This window comes from Micromys minutus, assembly GCF_963924665.1.
Source record: "Micromys minutus genome assembly, chromosome: 15".
NCBI classification, from domain to species: Eukaryota; Metazoa; Chordata; class Mammalia; order Rodentia; family Muridae; genus Micromys; species Micromys minutus.
The window spans coordinates 24,663,021-24,684,118 of record NC_137984.1 but is presented as its reverse complement, the minus strand read 5'-3'; the positions used below and the strand labels follow the sequence as shown (position 1 = coordinate 24,684,118).

Here is a 21,098-nt window from a genome sequence, read left to right as displayed (position 1 = left end):
AAAACTTTTGGAAAAAAAAGGAGTCCAGTAGGAGATTCTCATTTATCCTAATGTTATCAGTGTCAGGCTGTTAACCTAGAATTTTCTTTACCATATGTCTTAGTTAAAGTTTTACTTCTGTGAACAGACCTCATGACCAAGGAAAATTTATGAAGGACAATATTAAATTGGGCTGGCTTGCAAATTCGAAGTTTCAGTTCATCATCATCATTATCATCATTAAGTGGGAGCACATCAGCATCTAGGCAGGCATGATGCAGGAAGAGCTGAGAGTTCGATATCTCCATCTGAAGGATAATAGTGGAACACTGATTTCTAGGAAACTAGGAGGAAGATCTTATAGCCAACACCCTCAGTGATACACCTACTCAAACAGGGCCCCACCTTCCAAGAATGGCATTCCCTGGGTCAAACATATACAAACTATCAGTTTCTACTCCCTGGCCCCCATAAGCTTGTTCAAGCATATGAGTTGGGGGGTGGCATACCTAAACATAGCATAATGCAAAATACATTTAGTCCAACTTCGAAAGTTCCCATAGATTATAGTAGTCTCAACAATGTTAAAAGTCTAAAGATCAAAGTGTCCTCTGAGAGTCATCCAATCACTTAACTGTAATTCTCAAAGCAATACAGGAAACAAACTTGACAAAGTTGAAAATCTGAATCTTCATGTCTGATGTCAAAGTGGTCTTCTGATATCTAACTCCTTTTTTTAAAGACCTTTTTTTATTGGATATTTTATGTATTTACATTTCAAGTGATAACCCCCCTTTTTCCCACTACCATACACCAACCCCCTCCCCTTGCTTCCATGAAGATCATCCCACTCTCACCCACCCATTTCCAACTCATTGCCCTGGTACTTACCTACATTGGGAAAATAAACTTTCACAGGACCAAAAGTTTCTCCTCCTACTGATGTCAGATGGTGCCATCCTCTGCTATGTATGTGGTTGGAGCCGTAGCTGCCCCCATGTGTACTCACTGTTTGGTGTTTTAGACCTTGGGAGCTTGGGGTTTGGCTGGTTGATATTTTTGTTCTTCCTATGGGGTTACAAACCTCTTCAGCTCCAGTTGTTTCTCTAGCTCCTCTATTAGGGTCCCCAGGCTCAGTTCTATGGTTAGCTGTAAGCATCTTAATTTATATCAGTATGGATACGGCAAAGCCCTTCAGGAGACATCCATCTCAGACTGTTGTCAGCATGTATTTCTTGGCATCAGCAATAGTGACCGGGTTTGGTGTCTGCATATGGGATGGATTCCAGGTGAGGCAGTTTCTGGATGACTTTTTTTCAGTCCCTGCTCCACTCTTTTTCCCTGTATTTCCTCCTATAAAATTTTTGTTCTCCTTTCTACGAAGGACTGAAGCCGCCATATTATGGTCTTCCTTCTTCTTGAGCTGTATATGGTCTATGAATTGTTTTTAATAGCTGAATAGTACTCTATTTTGTAATGTATTACATTTTCTGTATCTATTTCTCTGTTGAATGATCTATTTTCTAGGTTTCTTTTCTCAGCTTGTTATACTTTCTAAGATGTACTTCATGAGACTTAACTTGAGAACAGTGTCTTTTCTGGGAAACACTGAGACTTCCTTTGTCAATACAATTAATCTGAGTCTCTTCACCTTAGCCTCAGGCAGATTCTTCAGACAAGGGGAAAATGTAGCCACATTCTTCACCAAAATATCACAAAATCAGTCCGTAGACCACATATTGAAATTCTTCACTGAAACCTATTAGGCTAGGTCCACACAATACATACTACTCTCAATAATGAAGTCCTCCTATTTTTCCTAGGATAGACCATTAAGTCCCATTCAAAGCATTCCACTGCTTTCAAAATCCAAAGGCCCCAAATTCTCAGTCTTCCAAACAAAAGCATGGTCTGGCCTCTCACAGCAAATTCCTAGCCCTTGGTACCAAATTTTTTCTTGGTGTTTTACAACTTTGAACAGACACCACGATCAAGGCAAATCTTATAAAAGACATTTAATTGGGCTGACTTACAGGTTTAAAGGTTTAGTCCCTTATCATCAAGGTGGGAGCAGGGCAGCATCTAGACAGGCATGATACAGGGAGAGGTGAGAGCTCTACATCTTCATATGAAAGCGGCCAATAGAAGACTGACTTCCGGGCAGCTAAGGGGAGGATTTCACAGCCCATACCCACAGTGACACAACTTCTCCAACAGGGTTACATCTTCTAATAGTGCAACTCCCTGAGCCTATCATATAAAAACCATCACACCATATTTATTTTTAAATCCACATTTGTTTGTTTTTTAAATAATGAAACTTAATTGTTCTTCTGTGTTCATGGATCTTTTCATATTCCTGAAAATATAGCGTTGTTTGCATCTTGATGCATACTCTGGTGTTGGTCACTCTCCTTGCTTTGTGGTGATTTTATCCTCCACAGTCTCAGCCAATACTGGCTCCTCTGACATTACCTGCAGCTCAGGGCCAACAGTGCTGTGTCTACACTTAGATACTCACCCTCTTTGTTCTTGCTTTCCCATTCTAATATCAGGCTATAATATTAAAATTTTTACTGAATACATTTTGATGCCTATGAAGTTACAAAATCTTAGTCTATGGCTCTATACATTTTGATTCAATAATATGTTTTAAAAGAATGTTGTTCATTTGTTTGTCTCAGTTGGTATATTGGTTTGCTTAAAATGTTTTCTCAGGAATTTTTTTTTTTTTTTTTTGCCAGCAATACGATCAAAAATACGTTTTATCTTCATTTTTATTAGAATGTAAGAATTTGTCCTTATGTTCAGCAACTTCATGTAAATTTTATATTTTTAAATTTTGACTTAGCCAATGAATGACTAAACTCACATATACTGTTAAATATTCAGTGTAAAATTTCTACCTGAGGTGGATAATAATAAAAATATATAGTAAGTACATGAGTATAGTTCATTTTACAAAGTGTTGGAAGCTGGTAAGACAGCTCAGTGGTTAAAAGTACTTGCAGCTCTTGCAAGGACCTGGGTTCAGTTTCCAGAATCCATGTGATAACTCAAAGTTTCTGTATTTCCAATTTAATTATATTATCTGAACTCCATTGGCTTCTGGGATTTATGTGATGCATATATTTGTATGAACACAAAGTAGTCATATTCATAAAATAGACATATCTTCTTAAAAAGACAGAAACCTTTAGCTCTTCCAAAGCTGCAGATAGACAGATTTATACTACAAAACACTGCAGAGTGACAGCATCAATGAATTATAGAATGGGCTTACAGCTCATTCTCTGGACTAGGCAGGCAGGAATGGAGGCAGAGCTCAATCAGTGCAGTGTTTGGTGATATATTGTTTACTTGTCTGTTGTGATACAATACTAACACCAGGCACCTTATAGATGAAAGCTATTTTAGCTTAAGGTTCTAGGAGGATGGATCCATGATAGAAGAGGCATGGCAGCAGGCAGTCAGCCAAGAAATCTGAGGGATTACATCTTCAACAGCAAACATAAAGCAAGAAGAATGAACTGGATGTAGAGTCAGATAACAAACCCTCAAAGCACATTCCCAGTGATGTACTTCTTCCAACAAGGTACCATCTCATAAAGACTTCAACATCTCAAACAGCATCATCAACCCTGGACCAAGTGTTTAAATACATGAAACTATTGGGGATATTTCTCATTTAGATCTCCATAAAGATAAATCTCAATCCACTGCAGTGCTGGGGAAATTGTATCTTTGGGGACATAAGCCACCAACCACTTGGCAGTTTGGGAGTTCATTCCATGCACTGGTGGTATTATAGAACACTCCACATGCATTCTATTCATGGATGCTAAAATGCTCCTGAGTTAGCCATGGCTACTTGGACAATTAGATAGATTTTGTGTTCAAGAATGCAATGCCAAACTACCTTTTAAATAGTAAGCAGACTCTAATCCTTTTACAAATACTCTTTTGTCATCTTTGCCAAGTCGAAATGCTTGCATTCAGTTCCACTATTGTTATTCATATTCTTACATATTATTCATCTTTAAATAATATGTGTTTGATATGTACTGTAAAATTAAGGCTGATTATCGGAACATGATTCTTGGTTCAGCTTACATGCATCTTTCTTTAACTGAATGTTGTTAAAAGTGTTTAAGGAACCAGTTGATATGATATATTATAACTTCTACTGAAGGAGACAGCATGAGGGATAGAAAATACAGCATAATAAAGAGCTGTTGTTTCCTTGGCTGACATCATATTGGTAATTTCCTTCCTTCTCTTTAGCACCGTGAGATATTTCTAAGATGATGTTAAGTGGCATACCTTTTCCTCCAAATAATCTTCTACTCTGCTTTTAACCACTGTAATTCAGCAAGCAAAATCAATTATGTGTCTGTCTGTCTATGTGCTGCTATACATCAGGGAAGTATAACCTGAAACTATGCAACTGTTAGCACCTTTAAAACTTTGATAAGTTCATGTTTACAGCAATCGATTCTGTGAGATGCTAGTAAATAAGAAAGGCTGTGCTTGTTTTCTGTAAAAATTTAGGTTTTTTAAATACAACAGGTACATTTCCCCCACAATGTAAAAGGCAATGGAGTAGATTTTTAAACCTAGAATTGCAGAACAGAACCACACCAAACAAAAGTACAAATAGTGATATCTAAATTTTTTTAGACTATTAAAAAAAAAAAAAAAAAAACAAGAAAACACAAAAGTGGATGGTAGGATCAGTCTTTAAAATAGGACAGTGATAATCTTTTTGGAGTTTGTAAAACACATAAATACACAGTGGTCTATGCCAATGAACATTCCCAAGCTATGAAGGAACTTAAGCTGATGAGCATCTTGGGCAACCCTAAGTGTAATCATATTAGAACAAGTGGGCAATGTCAGCACTGCAGGTGATGTGAGATTTTGATCTATTATGTGTGTAGAAAATATAACAGGTACTTGGAGCTTTCTACCTACTACGGCAAGTTATCTTTGAGATCCTGCATTAAAAAGAAAGAAAGAAAGAAAGAAAGAAAGAAAGAAAGAAGGAAGAAAGAAAGAAAGAAAGAAAGAAAGAAAGAAAGAAAGAAAGAAAGAAAGAAAGAAAGAACGATAGAAAAGATCTTCATAAGGAATAAGCTCTTGAAATATCTGGGCACTTCTGAGATCACACTAAAAAGATGACTATATACTGTACTGAGTTCCTCTGTACATGACTTTTCAAGAGCTGTGTTCCTGGGCTGATCATATTAGATCTAATTTTACACTCAGCCGAGAAGAGGTTTTACATCTTGTACTGATTTATGCATTTAATAAATATAGATTAGGCTTGCATTTGGATTTGACAGATTTCAACACACATGACAGTCCACTATATAAAGCTGCATCAGGAGCCAAAATTAGTTAAGGAAGGATGCAAGGGTAGTATTGGTCTAGATTTGCAAGACAGTTGTAGGGACACATTAATATTGTGGTTTAAGATAGAAAACTTCCAAGAATTGCTTATCTCTTTATCAGCCCACCGTCTCACTCTGCAGGGTCTACTTCTAGTATGAAGCTGGCCCATGGACTCTGTAACTTGGTCCAAGCCACCCCTGATCTCACTCCACCACCATGACTCTCTCCAACCTGGAGAAAATAACCGCCCTGCCCAGCACAAACATGATTCTAAGGCCCCATGGCTTTTTATAGAGGTTTATATATCAAACTCTCAATCCACAAATCCTCTACACAATAAGATTACATTAAAATGACAAAGATACAACTGTCCTTCTCTATGAGATATCAGACCTATAAAATCCTTAAATGTTCATAGCTACTTAATGTCAATTAAGCCCATCTGGATCTAATTCAGTCTTCCTGATGTCCATCTTGGTCTTATTCTCCTTGTCCTCTTTTGTCTTACCTCTGACCCTCCCCTTCCTCACCTCTGACCATCTCTCTCCACCTCTCTTCCCCTGCCCAATCACTAGCTCTTGCCTTTATTTTACTAATCAAAATGGGAAGGTTCAGATGAAGTCACCTTCATTAGTATATGACTAGGCAGCCCTTCTTGGGAAGTGGAATTAATATCAAAATACAAATGGCTGCAGGAGCATCTACATGAAGTAGTTTGCTATACAAAAAAACAGAACATTTTAAATTTATTTTTAATTTAATTTAATAGCAATTTTTAGGTAATCTCAAAATATGTCTTCCATAGTTTTCTTCTTTGTCTTCTGTACAAGATATTTTTATAAGTGATCCATTAAAAGCACCAATGGCTTTTACATGCTGTGATTTCATATGGCGTTGATTCTGAGTATTTATGACTATTTTGTAGACTTTGAATTGTCACACCTTATTAAAATTATCTTTAATTTTATTTTTATTTACCTTTAAGTCTTTATCTTTATTATTTAATATTATTCTTTAATCTTTTATTTACAATTCAGAGCTTATCTCCTCTCAGTCCACCATCTGACTGTGCTGCCTCCCCTCTCCCCAGTCTCCAAGAGAATTTCCCAATGCTCCATCCCCACCCCACCAGACCTCCCTACTCCCTGGGAGCTCAAGTCTTTTGAGAGATATCATCTTCTCTGATTGAATCCAGACCCAGCAGTCCTCTGCTGTATTTTGGTTGGAGGCCTCATATTAGCTGGTATATGCTGTCTGGTTGGTGTCTCAGTGTACGGAAAGATCTAGGGAATCCAGGTTAGTTGAGACTTCTGGTCTTCCTACAGGGTCACTCTCCTCATCTTCTTCGAGCTTTTCTCTAATTCAACCACAGGGGTCAGCAGCTTCTGTCCATTAGTTGGGTGTAAATATCTGCCTTTGACTCTTTCATCTGCTTGTTGGGTCTTTCTGAGGGTAGTCATGATCGGTTCCTTTTAGTGAGAACACCATAGCATCAGTAACAGTCTCCTGCAGTATTTTCTAGCACTACCACACTAGTGAATGAAGAATTACTTCTTAAGAACTTTATAGCACTATGAATTTTACTATGAGATACTGGGAAAATGAAAGGTTTTCCATTTGATATTTAGAAGAACTTTAACCATCTAAAATATATATATTTTAGCAGGTAGTGTGAAGTATTATATAGTATATCAAGCATCATTACCAACATTTAAAACAAACTAATATTTTCTACAGAGCTTTTTAAAAGTAATAATGATATTTTACTAAAATCTAAGATGTGACAATCATGATTTAAGGTTGGCTATTGCATTCTTTTACCCCCACATCAACTCGTTTCTTTCTTACAGAGGTTGGCAAGGTCAGTGCTTGGTGAGGACACACAAGAATAGAGACAGGAATCCCACAATGAAACTGAGATTTCTTAAAGTGTAAACAGGGAGAACAGTGACACTGGGGACTCCAGATCTGGGAAGTATTTGGGAGCAGCAACTTCGAGATCGTACTCAGAACTGTGATGATGTTCTTTTCTGTTCTTTTCAAAACTAAGTTGGAGATGGCATGTTAAGTTTGTATCCTCTGATAAAAAACAACCTATTGAGAGAGTTCTATGTATTTAGAAAATTAATTGGAAGACAGGAAATAAATTACTCCAGACCATATTCGTAGTGATTACATGCATAGAGTTGTTATCTTTATTAATGTCAAATTCTTGGTTTGTAGACCTGATGTATATATATTTGAGATAACCATAACCCTATCTTGGAGAAACCTTTAGTTTCTAGTTAACAGTTTTTCATCAAATGTAGGTATTGTCTTTCAAATGTGAGCTGATAACAGCCTCCAACAGTCTTATATTATTAGACATTTTGGGTCTTGGGGAAAATTCAAAGTGTTTATAGGAAATCTGCAGGGAATCTTTTCATTCAACTTTGTGTAACTTCAGTAATTGCTAGCTCAACATAGTTTTTTTTTCATCTTAAGTTTCTATTTTCAGCTATAACTAATTTACATCCAGAGTGTAAAAGAACTCATCACTGATGATTGTTATACACCAAACATCTCTGAGCATGATTTGTAGTCATTGTGCAATGTAGCAATTATATCTCAAAGAAGACATTATTTTGTTTGAGTTTTCTTGGTGTGTATAGATTGAACATAATGATTTTTGAATATCAAAATTTACCACAAGGCTATGTTCTTAGCTCTTGAATTATTAATGATTTAAGGTCCAGGTGAACCTTATAAGTCAACATTAAACCACTGCATGATCTTTGTTCTTACTAAATGTTTCTGGTAGGAGAGATACAAAGCTACATGGAGACAAACACACTGTACTTTTCTATAGTAGATTCTTTTCTGCTGAGAAACCAGCACCCTCTCAGAGTGTGGTACACCTGGACGTTAAATCATTAATAATCCTAGGACTAAGAATATAGCCTTGTGGAAATGTTTTGTATTCAAAAATCATTATGTTTAATCTATACACACCAAGAAAAACTCTTGACTGTTTCCATGTTACATTCTGTTCTACATGGACTTTATGCTTATGGTAACTTGTAGATTTCAACGCATATTATCAAAACTCTAAAAGAATTAAGTACTGACAAAGATAAATTCATATAGTGTTATTCCAAAATGCTTTTAAAAATCTGTACATGTATCTTTTAATTTTTTAAAATAAAGTTGTAAGAAAAAGGAGAGAGACAAGAGACAAGGCTAGGTAAAGACAAAAATGTTACTGGTTTGGATTCTATGACAATGTGCTTGCTCCTTCCATAAATGACACATCTGGTGAGATTATATGGACAAGAAGAGTAACTAACTATGCAGATGCATGTCTCTGTGATATAGCTAACATTTTCATGAAGACCCAAAGACCATGAAGAATTACTAAGATCAACAAAGTTTCAGGGAGAGTAGCATTTTATTTTGGATCTGATTTAAAGAGGATCAGGAGCTCAAATTGATTGACAAAGAAATGGATGCTAACATTCCTTGAATCATAAATCATACATCAAATACATATCCTGAGCATTACATATGAAGCTGTTTCTCAGTAACCTCTGACCCTGGAAGCAATGCCTGCTATATTTAAGAAATGTCACCACTCTTTTTTTTTTCTTTCTTTCTCTTTCTATTTTTTACTTCAACTAACTATTTCAGAGAACTGTCAGTTCTCCCCATCTGCAGTAACATAAAGCATAAATTCATTTAAAACTAAATGAGAGAAAATGGCACAGTTTGTCTCACTTTACTCTGTAGTAATGCTTTCAATTCTGCAGTGGATGTTAGATCGGAATGTATTTTTCTTTCTTAAGTGCGGGAATCTCCAAGATGTTGAGCTTGATTTTTCGTTGCTCACTCTTTCAATTTCAGTGATACCTAAATGTACCTTTTCCATTCCTTTTCTTCTTCATGAAAAGACAGTCTGAGTTTTTACGAATCAGCCTTGATGAGTCATTACAACTTAAGAAGGGACATGTCATCCTAATATTTTAATAAATTATTTGGGAATTGATTTCCAAATTGCATAAATATCCATCCTCATTGTCTGATGTGAAATCCAGCACAGATTCTAGTCAATGTGGAATGCACAGAAAAAAGAGCAAGCACTCAAATCTGACTCCTGCAGTCAGAACTATCATATTTGTGAACAGGTATCTCAAAATCACCTTCAGCTCACATATTCTCTTTAATGCAGTCTTCAACTATATCTGTAAAAACATAATATCCAATTTTTATGTTTATGTAGATATATTCTTTAAGCCAAATTGTAAATGTTTTTGTACTTTGAGTGTAATTAATTATTTCTGTTAATTTTATTTTTATTTAGGCCCGTGTGATGCCTCAGCAGGTTAAGGCACATGTTGCTAGCACATACACACACACACACACACACACACACACACACACACACACACACACACACATGCACACACACTAAATAGAAAAAATTATTATGTGACCATTTTATACATGCTTATAATTTGATTACATCTATTCCTTTAACCCTCTCTGAGAAAAAATAAAAGATAAGAAATAGAATTTTTTCACATTATTCAATTTTATTTTGGACATATTTCAAATATCGCTTACTGCATTTATTTTGTTCTTTTAGTAACTATTGAGTGTGCATATTCAATTAGACACTAAATGTCATGCTATTAACAGTTGGTAGTATTTTGAAAGTCATATTTTATGAGTTAAGTATATGTAGCATAATTTTCATCTTTCCACGCTATTTTATAGTATTTCTTAAACTTTAAACCAGACAGAGTGAATGTACTAACATGTGAAGAAGATTCCTAGACTCCACACTGAAAGAAAATGAACCGAACAGTGAATATATATGTTTACAGTTACCAGGTGTTTGAGATATTAATGATCTTGGGCTTTTGCAAGACAATGTCCTTTTATGATTATTCTCTTTTGCCTAAGACTCTCTACAAATAACCCCCTTGGATACTAGCCCTCAAAAGCTCTGAATACCCAAGAAACAACTCTCAGACCATATAAAGTTCAAAAAGAAAGAAGGCCAAAATGTGGAAACCTCAGTCCTTTTTAGAAAAAGAAAAAGAAAAAGAAAAAGAAAAAGTAAAAAGAAAAAAATGTGTATCATCATATATTAATATATAACAAATTTTGTGAGCTATAATAATAACAAAAAGAACAGCTGCTTCTTCCTGCTTCAGTGTAACACTCCTTTGACAACAGCTTAGCCTCAATACCTGTCCTCCTGAAACAATTTGACTGGAAGTAAATCTGCACATTATGACTGATGGCGTGGTGGTAGTTTTGTCAAGTCTCCTAAGTAGCTGTTGTCCTACAAAAGGGAAAGATGATCATACAATTCTTCTCTTGTAAGATTCTCAAAGATATATTTTTAAACAGTTTCAAATCACCTTTAGGGAGAATTTGACACATATTAGTCATTTGATCTTAGAGAAAATACTAGCAGTAGGTAATGTTACTACATTTATTTGACAATTAAGATTTTAGAGGTCCAGGAATGCTACAAATGTCACACAGATGTTAAGAACATAGTGCCAGAGTCAGTTAAATCCCGAGGTCCAAGTCCACTGTACCATATGGCTTTTCTCTTAGACAAAGAATAGATCTGTGGATGCTTTGCTACTACCATTAGTATAAGAATGAGTTATGATCAGCAGCCCAAAAAGTGGAAAATAAACCAAGGCACTATGATCTTAGAAGCAAACTAAGGAAATGTAGCAGCCCATGTAGTGATTTTAGTATACTTCAACGTTTAAATATACATTAGGAACATATGAAAAATGTCTATAATTAAAGTAAAACCCATAGGCATGTGTTACCATGTAGTCATATACCTAACATCTTGTTATAAGAACAGACATTGTCTTCATTTCATTTTTATATTTATTTTATTATTTATTTATTTTGAATGTATTTAATATCTTTTGAAAGTATCTGATATAGCTTTGGCTGGTTTATATTTTTTATATAGCCAAGAATGATCTTAAGTTCAAATCCTTCTGCCTACAGCTTACCTCCACTGTCAAAAAGTAATACACTATCATGACTATGTCTTTTCCTATTTTTTTCTTTTCTTTTTTTTTTTTTTTTGGTTCAAAACCAGGTATACTATGGTGAGTCTATACAGTTGAGTCAAAAAGAACAAGGTTCCAGTTCAACTCTGTTACTTGCTTTGTGTCCTGTGACCTTAATAAGTCTCATTTTCCTTAAAATAAACACGGTTTGATGAATTCTTTATGATGTAACTAATAGCATTTAGTAAATATTAACTAAGGTAATTATGTGTTGTGCTTAATATAGTGCATATAATGTGTTAATTCCAACCATGAGTTTACATCAGTTATTATAAGTGAGTAACCATGAACTCAGTTTAGTAGAAAATGAAAACATTTGTGTACAGTATATTTGGTAGAAAAGTGTTATCTGAGTTTAATGAAAGCATGTGACTCTTTGTTTGAAAGGAGTATGGACAGAACTACCAATGACAAGACAGTCTCAGGGACCTGTCTATTTATAAACTAGAATCAAGACAATAAAATGTTTGCTTTGCTCTTTTGACCAAATGTCTCCTGAGATGGCCTTCTTATTTTCCCCAGGTAATGAGCCTAGCGTCCCTCATCTGCTTGCCTTGGCATCAAGGCTGAGGGACAGTGCTGAACTCTTCCAGTCGGATGAGATGCGACCTGCAAATGACCCAAAGGAGAGAGCTCCCAGCCGTGTCCGAATGCTGAATGACATCCTTCAAGACCTGGAGAAGAACTTCCTGGTGCAACGGGTGCCACCGGGTTTTTATAGGTAAGAAATATATCTCCACATTGTTGTCTTTACACAAAAGCCTTAAGTTTACTTCCAGAATTTTCTAAATTCTAAAAAACTACATAAAAGAAGCTCTACTTTTGCATACTTAAGGAGAGAAAAAAGTGAATGTAAAACAATGTTGAAGACAGAATGAGCAAAAATGACTGAAATGGGAAAATGGGAAGAGGAGAGGAGAGCACTAGAGAGAAAAGCAAGTATTAGTTTGAGCTAAGATGTTATAAGCATATTCAAATAAGCTAATTAAAACAATCAAATAGTTATAGACAGAATAAGGAGATAACTGTTATACAAATCAAAGCTTAAATGAATAAATATGGAATAAAGGACACATGACAAAATGTACAACTCTTAGACCATATAAAGCTCAAAAAGAAGGAAGGACAAATTGTGGAAGGCTAAATCTTTCTTAGAAAAAAAAGAAAAGAAAAAGAAAAGAAATGTGTATTCATAATATATTATTCTATAACAACTTTGTGAGCTATAATAATATTTTATATAATAAATAAACTAATAAAAATAAGTAAAAAAGATGAAATGTTGTATATTGATTTAAATTGGATAACATCACTGGAAAATCTACTTTTATCCAAGCTTTGATAAGGAGAAATCTGCCTTCTTGATTGCCAAGTGATGGCCTAGGCCACGGCTTTTATTTATTTATTTATTTATTTTAATAATAAGAACATGTCTGGAATGTTGAGCATATATCTTTAGACTATAATTTGTGAGCATATTGAATACATTTATTATTCTGCTAAGAGTACACTTTAGTGGCTTTCGAAACAACCGAGAGAGTAGGGCAGTTTGGTTGGTGAATCACAGTGGTGGTGCTGTGAACACGTGGACTATGGTTTTCTAGAGACAGCAGTCTGACTTGGGCTCAGTGCCTGAATATGAATATGGCTTCAGTGTCTGAAGTGGAATATGGTTTTGTTTAGGATATTTTCAAAGAAGAACATAAACAAAGGGAAGATGGAAACTAAAACTTTTTGAGTATTTTAACTACTTTACATAATTAATTCATTCTTTTACTGAGAAAAAAATACATAATACATGCTTATATAACGTGTGTGAGAATGACTAATATATATTTATATGAAACTATATCTTACATATGCATATCTGCATATTTTCTGCATTATATGTTATATATAAATGTATAAATTGACATATATTGTATGTTAAATTGTTAAATTTATGACCATTTATGGAAAATTCTAGGCAGAACTAGAACTACTTCCTCTCTTCTCCTCAGCTTCCATTCCTCTGCTCTCTTGTTTAATGACTAGACTATACTATGTATAACCAGAGGTGAAAGCAATGGATCAGTTACTGATACAAAGATATAAAATTCTTAGTTAAATGTGAGAAAGAGTTTCTAAAATTGTGACTCCCCAAAGATTATGACAGTCTTTATAGCAGGAGATGCTTTATCACCTTGAATATTAAATCATGGTTTGTGACACACAAGCTTGGGACTATTAAATGAGCATAAAATTTGACTGGTTTGTGCAGCAAACTTGGTGACCCTAGGAGAACCTCATCAACCGACATCTTAATTTCTGTATCTATTAAAATAAATAGCAGATATAGGTCAGAAAACATTTTTTTTAACTTTTGGTATTTGATAGTTTAGCTTTGTGATTTTTAAATTGAAATATGCATGCAAATTGAGTTTTCATGTTATTTCTTCTAACACAATAACTCTTGATCTTAAGATGTTAGAAAACATTGTATATTGTTCACATCATTTTCATGGCACTTAAAAGCATTATTATGTTCTCTGTACTTTCTAAGCTGAGTAAGTTAGCAAATGCTTCAAGAAAAAAGCATTCTCTTGATAGTAATCTACTGAGAGATTAGAAAGAAGAACAATGCAAATACAAAGGTAAAGTATAGAGATGGAATGCATAAATAATTGCTTAAAGAAAATTCAACCACATTATGGACAAAGTTATTTAAAACATCTTTTCAGAGAAGATAAACCACATTTGAGGACCCATTTAATTAGGCCTGTTTCTACAAGAAGAATGTATTTCCTCCCTGAAATTCTATCAATATGTAGCTAGTTTACCTATCTAATGTGCTTTTTTTTTTTTTTTTTACTTTTTCAATAGTATTCATAGACTCAATTTACTTCATCCTATATTTTGAGGAGAACAGCAAATATTTGTATATTCATGGTTAAGACCCATAAATGTAATTTTCGAGCTTTACAATTGTAATAGTTTTCCCTGTTTCCAGGTGATACAAGTCCAAATGTGACTATAATATTCTAGTTTACAGACTTTAGAACTGAAAATGTAGAGTTTACCATTTTAGCATTTTCTTTGACTATAGTTATTAAGAAATTGCATGGTTGATAGGCCTTTCCTTTGGTTCATTGCTGGGCCCATGGTAAGGCTATTGATACGTTTGTAAGACACTGTCCTCAAAAGTAGCTTTATCATCCATTAAGTCCAGCAGTGAACAGCAAGGTACTTCTGTCTCTCTCCCCCTCACCTACATTTGCTGTGCACTTCTTCAGAATAAGCTCTGCTGGAAGATCCACAGCTGGAGTCTGGACTTTGCATCTATGATTCTCTGATGTGTGTACATTGTTGACAATCCTAAGCTGTGCTGTTTTCTCACCTGTGTTTTCTAACATGAGATTTCTTTTCAACTCTTTTGCTAAATTTCAAAACTGAGTCGTTTGATTTTGGTTATGTTTATTTTCTCAGTTCTTTTATATTGAGTACCAGTCTTGTATTACGTACGTGTTTGGCAAAGACTTCCCCATACTGTGTGTTTTTTTCTTCGTCTTGTAGCAATATTTAGTGACTTCTACAGACATAGTAAATTTAACTGAATCAAATTTACAGCAAGAAGGTAGGTTTATTGGTTATACTGACGTCATAAGAGGGGTCAGTGAAGACAAAAGGCTCTGCTGGAGTAGGGGCTTCTTAAAGCAGTATGGGGAAGTTGTGACATCTGGTGAAGAACTGGGGATATATTCTCATTTGGTAAGTTTAGTGCCCTGTAGGGGTTCTTTGTTCAATGACCACTTTGGATTCTGGAACAAAGAGTTGGCTTTGTCCTATACTTTGCATGGGTTTTGAAAAGATTAGTCAGGTTAATTGGCCCAGGCATTATGCCTTTGTCCTAAAACCTCTGGCCTAACAAATATCTTTGGGTAAGCATGAGTTTTTAATAATAATGAAATATTTACAATAAATTTACCCATAATTTTCTAAATCTGACCAGGAAAGTCAGTGTTACCTTGATCTTTTGTATAAAGTGTTCTAAGACTTTTACAGTATTATGATTTAGATTTAGATGTGCTTACAAGTTTGATTTCATCCTTGTGAATTGCAAATGTTTTTGGATCAATGTTTCTCTTCATGTTTACACAAAGTCTCACTATTTTAGCACTGCTTTGCTTAAAGAGCTATGTTTCTATACTTCTCCATCCAAATTGTCTCAGCTCCTTGGTTGTACAATAAGCATTTAATATTGCATTCTACTGTTTGTTTATAATCTGTTCACATAAAATAGCTTTTACAACATGTAAAAAGCACTGTGCCAGAGGAGTGGTCATGGGATTGCCAGAAGATGAAGGGGCTAGTAATAGGAGGTTTGTATGTTTCTTCTGGGATGTCCTACATCCTAGGAAGAATTTCTGAACATCAGATTCACTTTTCCAAACTAGAAAGTCCCCAAGAGATGTTAATAATAGAATGAAGTTAGCTGAAATGAGGTCAGAATATCATGAGCTACATTAACTTTAAAGTTGTACACAAAAGTTACAAAATGAAAGTAATATTGTGCCACTATGCTATATCAATTTGACACTCTAATAGTATTTGCATCTCTACAGCTTTTGCTCTGTAGCACCAAGGGAGAAATATTTTATTGTTAAGCATTAAGAGTTGACACATAAATTTTCACATTGTGGTACTAGCAAATTTTGTGACCGAAATTTATTATCTTGTAAATTTACACTTCCTGGCTTGTTTTAGCAAATGTAAAGAAGGTGCCCTGCCTCATCCCAGTTATTTTGATGGTAAGAGTGTGTTCTTACTGTGGGGTTATCTCTATGATTTCCCTTTCCTCTTATTCAACACCAGCCTACAAAGCATTAACTATGGGTAAATAATATGCATTGTCATTTATTTGATTTCAATGACTGGACAACACTCGCTTCCATAGAGAGCTTCAAATTTTAGACTTTCCAACCAGAAAATGCTGACGTTGCCAAATGCTCATCACAAGAGCAATTAGCAAAGGCTTTCTACTAAGGAACAGCATAAGACAGGAGTGCAAATCACAGCAACATGATTTCAGCCCTACATTTAGATCAAATGTCAGTGTAAAGTTTCACTGCAGCTTCTCAAAAGGAATAATAGATAAGCAGAAAAACTGAGAAAAGTGTTGTAATTAACTTTAATTTTAAGGTGACAAAGCATAGCGTTATCTGAGAGAAAAGTGTAGATCAAGGAATGCCTAGGTAATATTGGCCTATGGGGATTTCTGTGAGGTGCTTTCTTGATTATTAATTGATATAGAATAACCCAACCTACAGTGGGTAGTCCCTACTCCTTGGTCTGTGCTTGTGCAAGAATGATGACCACACATGACCCAGAGACCAGGCAAGCTCATAAACAGCATATATCACACTGTTTGTTGTACTTCCTTGGCTATGATGCTCCGGCCAAATAGAATGTTCATGGAATACCGAAGAGTCCTACCTTGTGATTCCTGCTCTGCCTCCCCTCATTGATTGTGGTTGCCGTTTTCCAGGGATCACAGTAACATAATGGAAATGAACAAAAAGTTTCTGTTCTGCCGTATAAGGTAAAGCACACATACACACACACACATACACACACACACACACACACATATACACACACATACACACACACATACACATTCACACCAATTTCACTGCCAAAGGTGTTTAAGGGGAATTTCACCACAGGATAGCAAACTTGCAATGAATTTGTCAAGGAGAACTTGAAGTTTATCATTGCATTTACTTGAGCTTATTTGATGTCAAGCATATGGAAAAGGAAGAGGTACAGAGTTATGAGATGCTATCTAATATAACATTCTAGGTAGAAATCAACCTCAAGGAAAGTAAACATCTTATAAGTCTACCAAATATAATACATTATGGGACAATCATTAAAAAAATATCAAGAGCTAGCAGGTAGTTAAAGACACTTTATTGCAAGCCTAATGATTTGAGTTAAATTCTTAGAATTTATATGTTGAAAGAGGAGAACTGAATTCTACAAAATCTTCTCTGACCTCCACCTATGTACTGCAGCATATGTGTACCTGCACAACACACACAAACACACACTCATGGCCATTTCTGGCCTCTCACAGTGTCAAGGCTCTCTGTGTCCTTTTCTTGCCTTTAAATCTAGAACCAACTGGATGAATCTTACATTTAACCAAGACCAGCTGCATTCTAAGTTACAACTTTGATTATCTCTTGAACACAGCTTCTTTGTGCTCTCAGAAAATGCTTCCTAGACAAGTTCACCTAAAAGATGTTGGTCTTTCCTTAATCACCACTAATGTCTTATGCCCAGTTAATCAGCTTCAATTGTGTCAGTATGTCCTTCTATTCTTGACTTTAATAAGAGAGCCAAGTAGGTGAAGTTGTGGAGTACTGCTGCTTGCCTGGTCTGGAACATTGTCCCCACTCCCTTTCTGTTACATGTTTTATTGGCTATACTTGACTACCCTAGAACTTGTGCAGCAAGCTGACCTTAAACTCATAGATCTGCTTATTCAGGTCCTCTGGATGCTGACACTAGAGGTATGTACCAAAATACTGGACCTAAGCTTTTCTTTATTTTTTTGCAAGATGTATATAAGTTACAGACTGTAGTTTATTAGAGACATACTCAAGATGACAATGGAGAATGGCCATCAGAATTTGTCAGTTTGACATATTATCATATGTCCTTATATTGAAAACAATAGCCAGGTCATAGTAATTTCTACCTTGATATAACTATCTCCTTTTCAAATTCATGAACAATAAGCTTACCTGGATGGAATCCTGCCCTGAGGTCATCACTCAATTAATTATATTTAATATTTTAAAGACACAATTTAGCTTTATTTACCCTTTAAAACATAAACTTTGCACTTTTTCTGAGCTAGCTAGCTATACTTGATCAAAACAGTCTTCATAAGAGTCAACTACAGGATAATGTCTTAACTAGGCGTTTTTGAGACTTTCTTTGTCAATGTAACTAAATTAAATCTTGTTACTTTTCCTCAGGCAGGCTCTTCATACAAGGGCAAAAAAGCCACATCCTTCACCAAATTATCACAAGAATTAGCTCTAGGACACATACTAAAATTCTTCTCCTCTGAAACCTCTTGGGCCCAACCCCCAGAATTCAAACCAACCACAATCCAACTGTCTTTCATATTTTTACTAAGATAGTCCAGTCCATTAAGCAGCACTTAAACCATTCCACTGCTTTGCAAATTCAAAGTCCAATAATACACATTCCTCAAAACAAAAACTCATGGTAAAGCCTATCATAGCATTACCTTTCCTCCGGTATCAACTTATATCATATGATTTTATTGCTGTGAATAGACACCATGGTCAAGCCAATTGGTATAAGGGTAAATAATTAATTTAGGACTGTTTACAATTTCAGATGATGAGTTAATTGTCATCATAATGGGAAGTATGGTAGCATGAAGGCAGACATGGTACATCTTGATCCAAAGTCAGACAGAAAGAGATAATTTTTTTTCTTTTTTCTTTTTAAATTGAACAACTTTCTTTAAAAAAATAAAGATAAATTTACAGATTTTAAGCATTTTTGCATAAAAGTATATGAATACATTTTTGTCAGTACTTGATTTTTTTAAAGTTTTGATGGTATGTATTAAAATCTTACTAGTTACAATGACCATAAAGTACATGTAAAACAAGATGTAACCTGGAAATAATGAAAGTTTTCTTGATGTGTAAAGATTAAGCATAATGGTTTTTCATTTTCTTTTCTGTTTTTTTTTTTTTTTTTGGCCTTTTTTTTCTTGAACTTCACACAGTCTGTGGATTGTTTCTGGGGTGTTCAGAGCTTTCTGGGGTTAGTATCCAATTATTAATGACTGCATATTGTATCTGTTCTTTTGTGAGTAGGTTATTTCACTCAGGATGGTATTCTCTAGATGCATCCATTTTTTTAAGACTTTCATAAAGTCATTGTTTCTGATAGCTGAGTAGTACTCCATTGTGTAAATATACCACAATTTTTGTATCCATTCATCTACAGGTAGCAACATGGAGAGGCTCTTCCACATTTGGTTGAACTAAAGCACAGGAGCTTAAAGCAATTGACACAGTGGCATATTTCCTCCAACAAGGCCATACCTACTCCAACAAAGAGACGCCTACTCCAAAAAGGCCACACCTGTTATCCTTTATAAAAAGATACCTAGAGAAGGAATATGTTTTGGTGGATAGGTAGTCAGGTGTGGGGTAAGGTAATGCTTCCACAAGCCCATGATGAGGCATCCCTTCCTTGTGAGGGACCAGCCACACTGTGGTATATTATAGAATGGAGTTTGCTCAGAGCATGGGGAGGAGAGTGGAGAGGGTAGTAGAGACAGAGAAAGGGAGAGAGGAATATGTGTGTGTGTGTGTGTGTGTGTGTGTGTACATATATATATATATATATATATATATATATATATATATATATAGAGAGAGAGAGAGAGAGAGAGAGAGAGAGAGAGAGAGAGAGAGAGAGAATGGGGGGAGGGAGGGAGAGAGAGGCAGAAGGACAGAGGCAGAGGGAGAGAGGAAGAGGGAGAGAGGGAGAGGGAGAGAGGGAGAGAAGGAGTGGGAAAGAGGGAGAGAGGGAGACTAAGACAGAGACAGACAGAGAGACAGAGGCAGAGAGAGACAGAAACAGAGAAGTCAAGAGGGAAGAGGAATGAAATGGAGGCTGGCCATGTGCAAGTGTGTGTGGGGGAGCTAGGGGGAGGCAGTGATGAGGAGAGATGAAGGAAAGGCAAGAGGACAGAGTGGGAATACCTGACTACTGCCAGGTAACTGGGGCAGAACTTAGGCAAAATGCTAATGTCCCCCCATTTTTATTTAATTAAGAAAGAAAAAATTAGAAGGTGGTGATAGTGGAGCAGGGCTAGGGTCATCATTATCTTTAGCTACTTCCTGCTGATGTGGAGGGATGTACCTTTAGCAAACCTAGGAAAATGGGTATGAGAATGTTGGTTCAGTCATAGGAGAGTACACTGTTTTCTTGCTGTCCAGAGTCTGTGGAACCATCAGTGGCTGGATTAGAAGAAACAGGTCCAGTAGGAGCCAGCAGCCCCTTTTTATTATGAGTCAGGCTTATCTGCCTGTGGCCAGGTAACTGTGGGGCAGAACCTACACAAAATGCTAATACCACTTCTTAAAAGTACCACTTCCTATGGGCCAAGCTTTCAAAAATCTGTGGGGCCAAACCTATTCAAACCACCACAAGGAATAAGTGTTCTTTATTGCTAATTCATACCATGTGCCTTTCTTTCAAATAAAAAATGTCAATTGGATAAACAGAAAGTAATATAGATCTTAAATATTATAAATTAAAATAAAATACATTTCCAGAATAATATCTATAGGATGAAAAATACCTTTGCTTTACTGCACTTGATAAACTATTGGCCTGTTTTGTGCATTCAGTTTTATGATCTATATGGCATAATAACCTATAATACTGGAGTCTCTAAACACAAATAAATGAAATTTATATAAATATTAAATTAGTTTTGAGTAAATTTTATTTATCCCAGGTCATTGAAAAGTAGTCAATTTTTGTTAAAAAATTGGCTTTGCATTTCTTTAGAAATTGTATCAACTC

At 35.4% G+C, this 21,098-nt stretch overlaps 1 protein-coding gene across 1 annotated transcript in view; it reads left to right on the top strand.

Moving 5' to 3' along the window:
• The window catches only part of NAALADL2 (N-acetylated alpha-linked acidic dipeptidase like 2), a gene marked incomplete at its 3' end in the record, with an annotated part of 819,915 nt that overhangs the window by 748,198 nt on the left and 50,619 nt on the right, over positions 1–21,098 (top strand). The window contains exon 13 of the mRNA XM_080929559.1: positions 11,985–12,183. Coding sequence (XP_080785685.1) covers positions 11,985–12,183 — 199 coding nt within the window. The remainder of the gene's footprint in view (positions 1–11,984; positions 12,184–21,098) is intronic.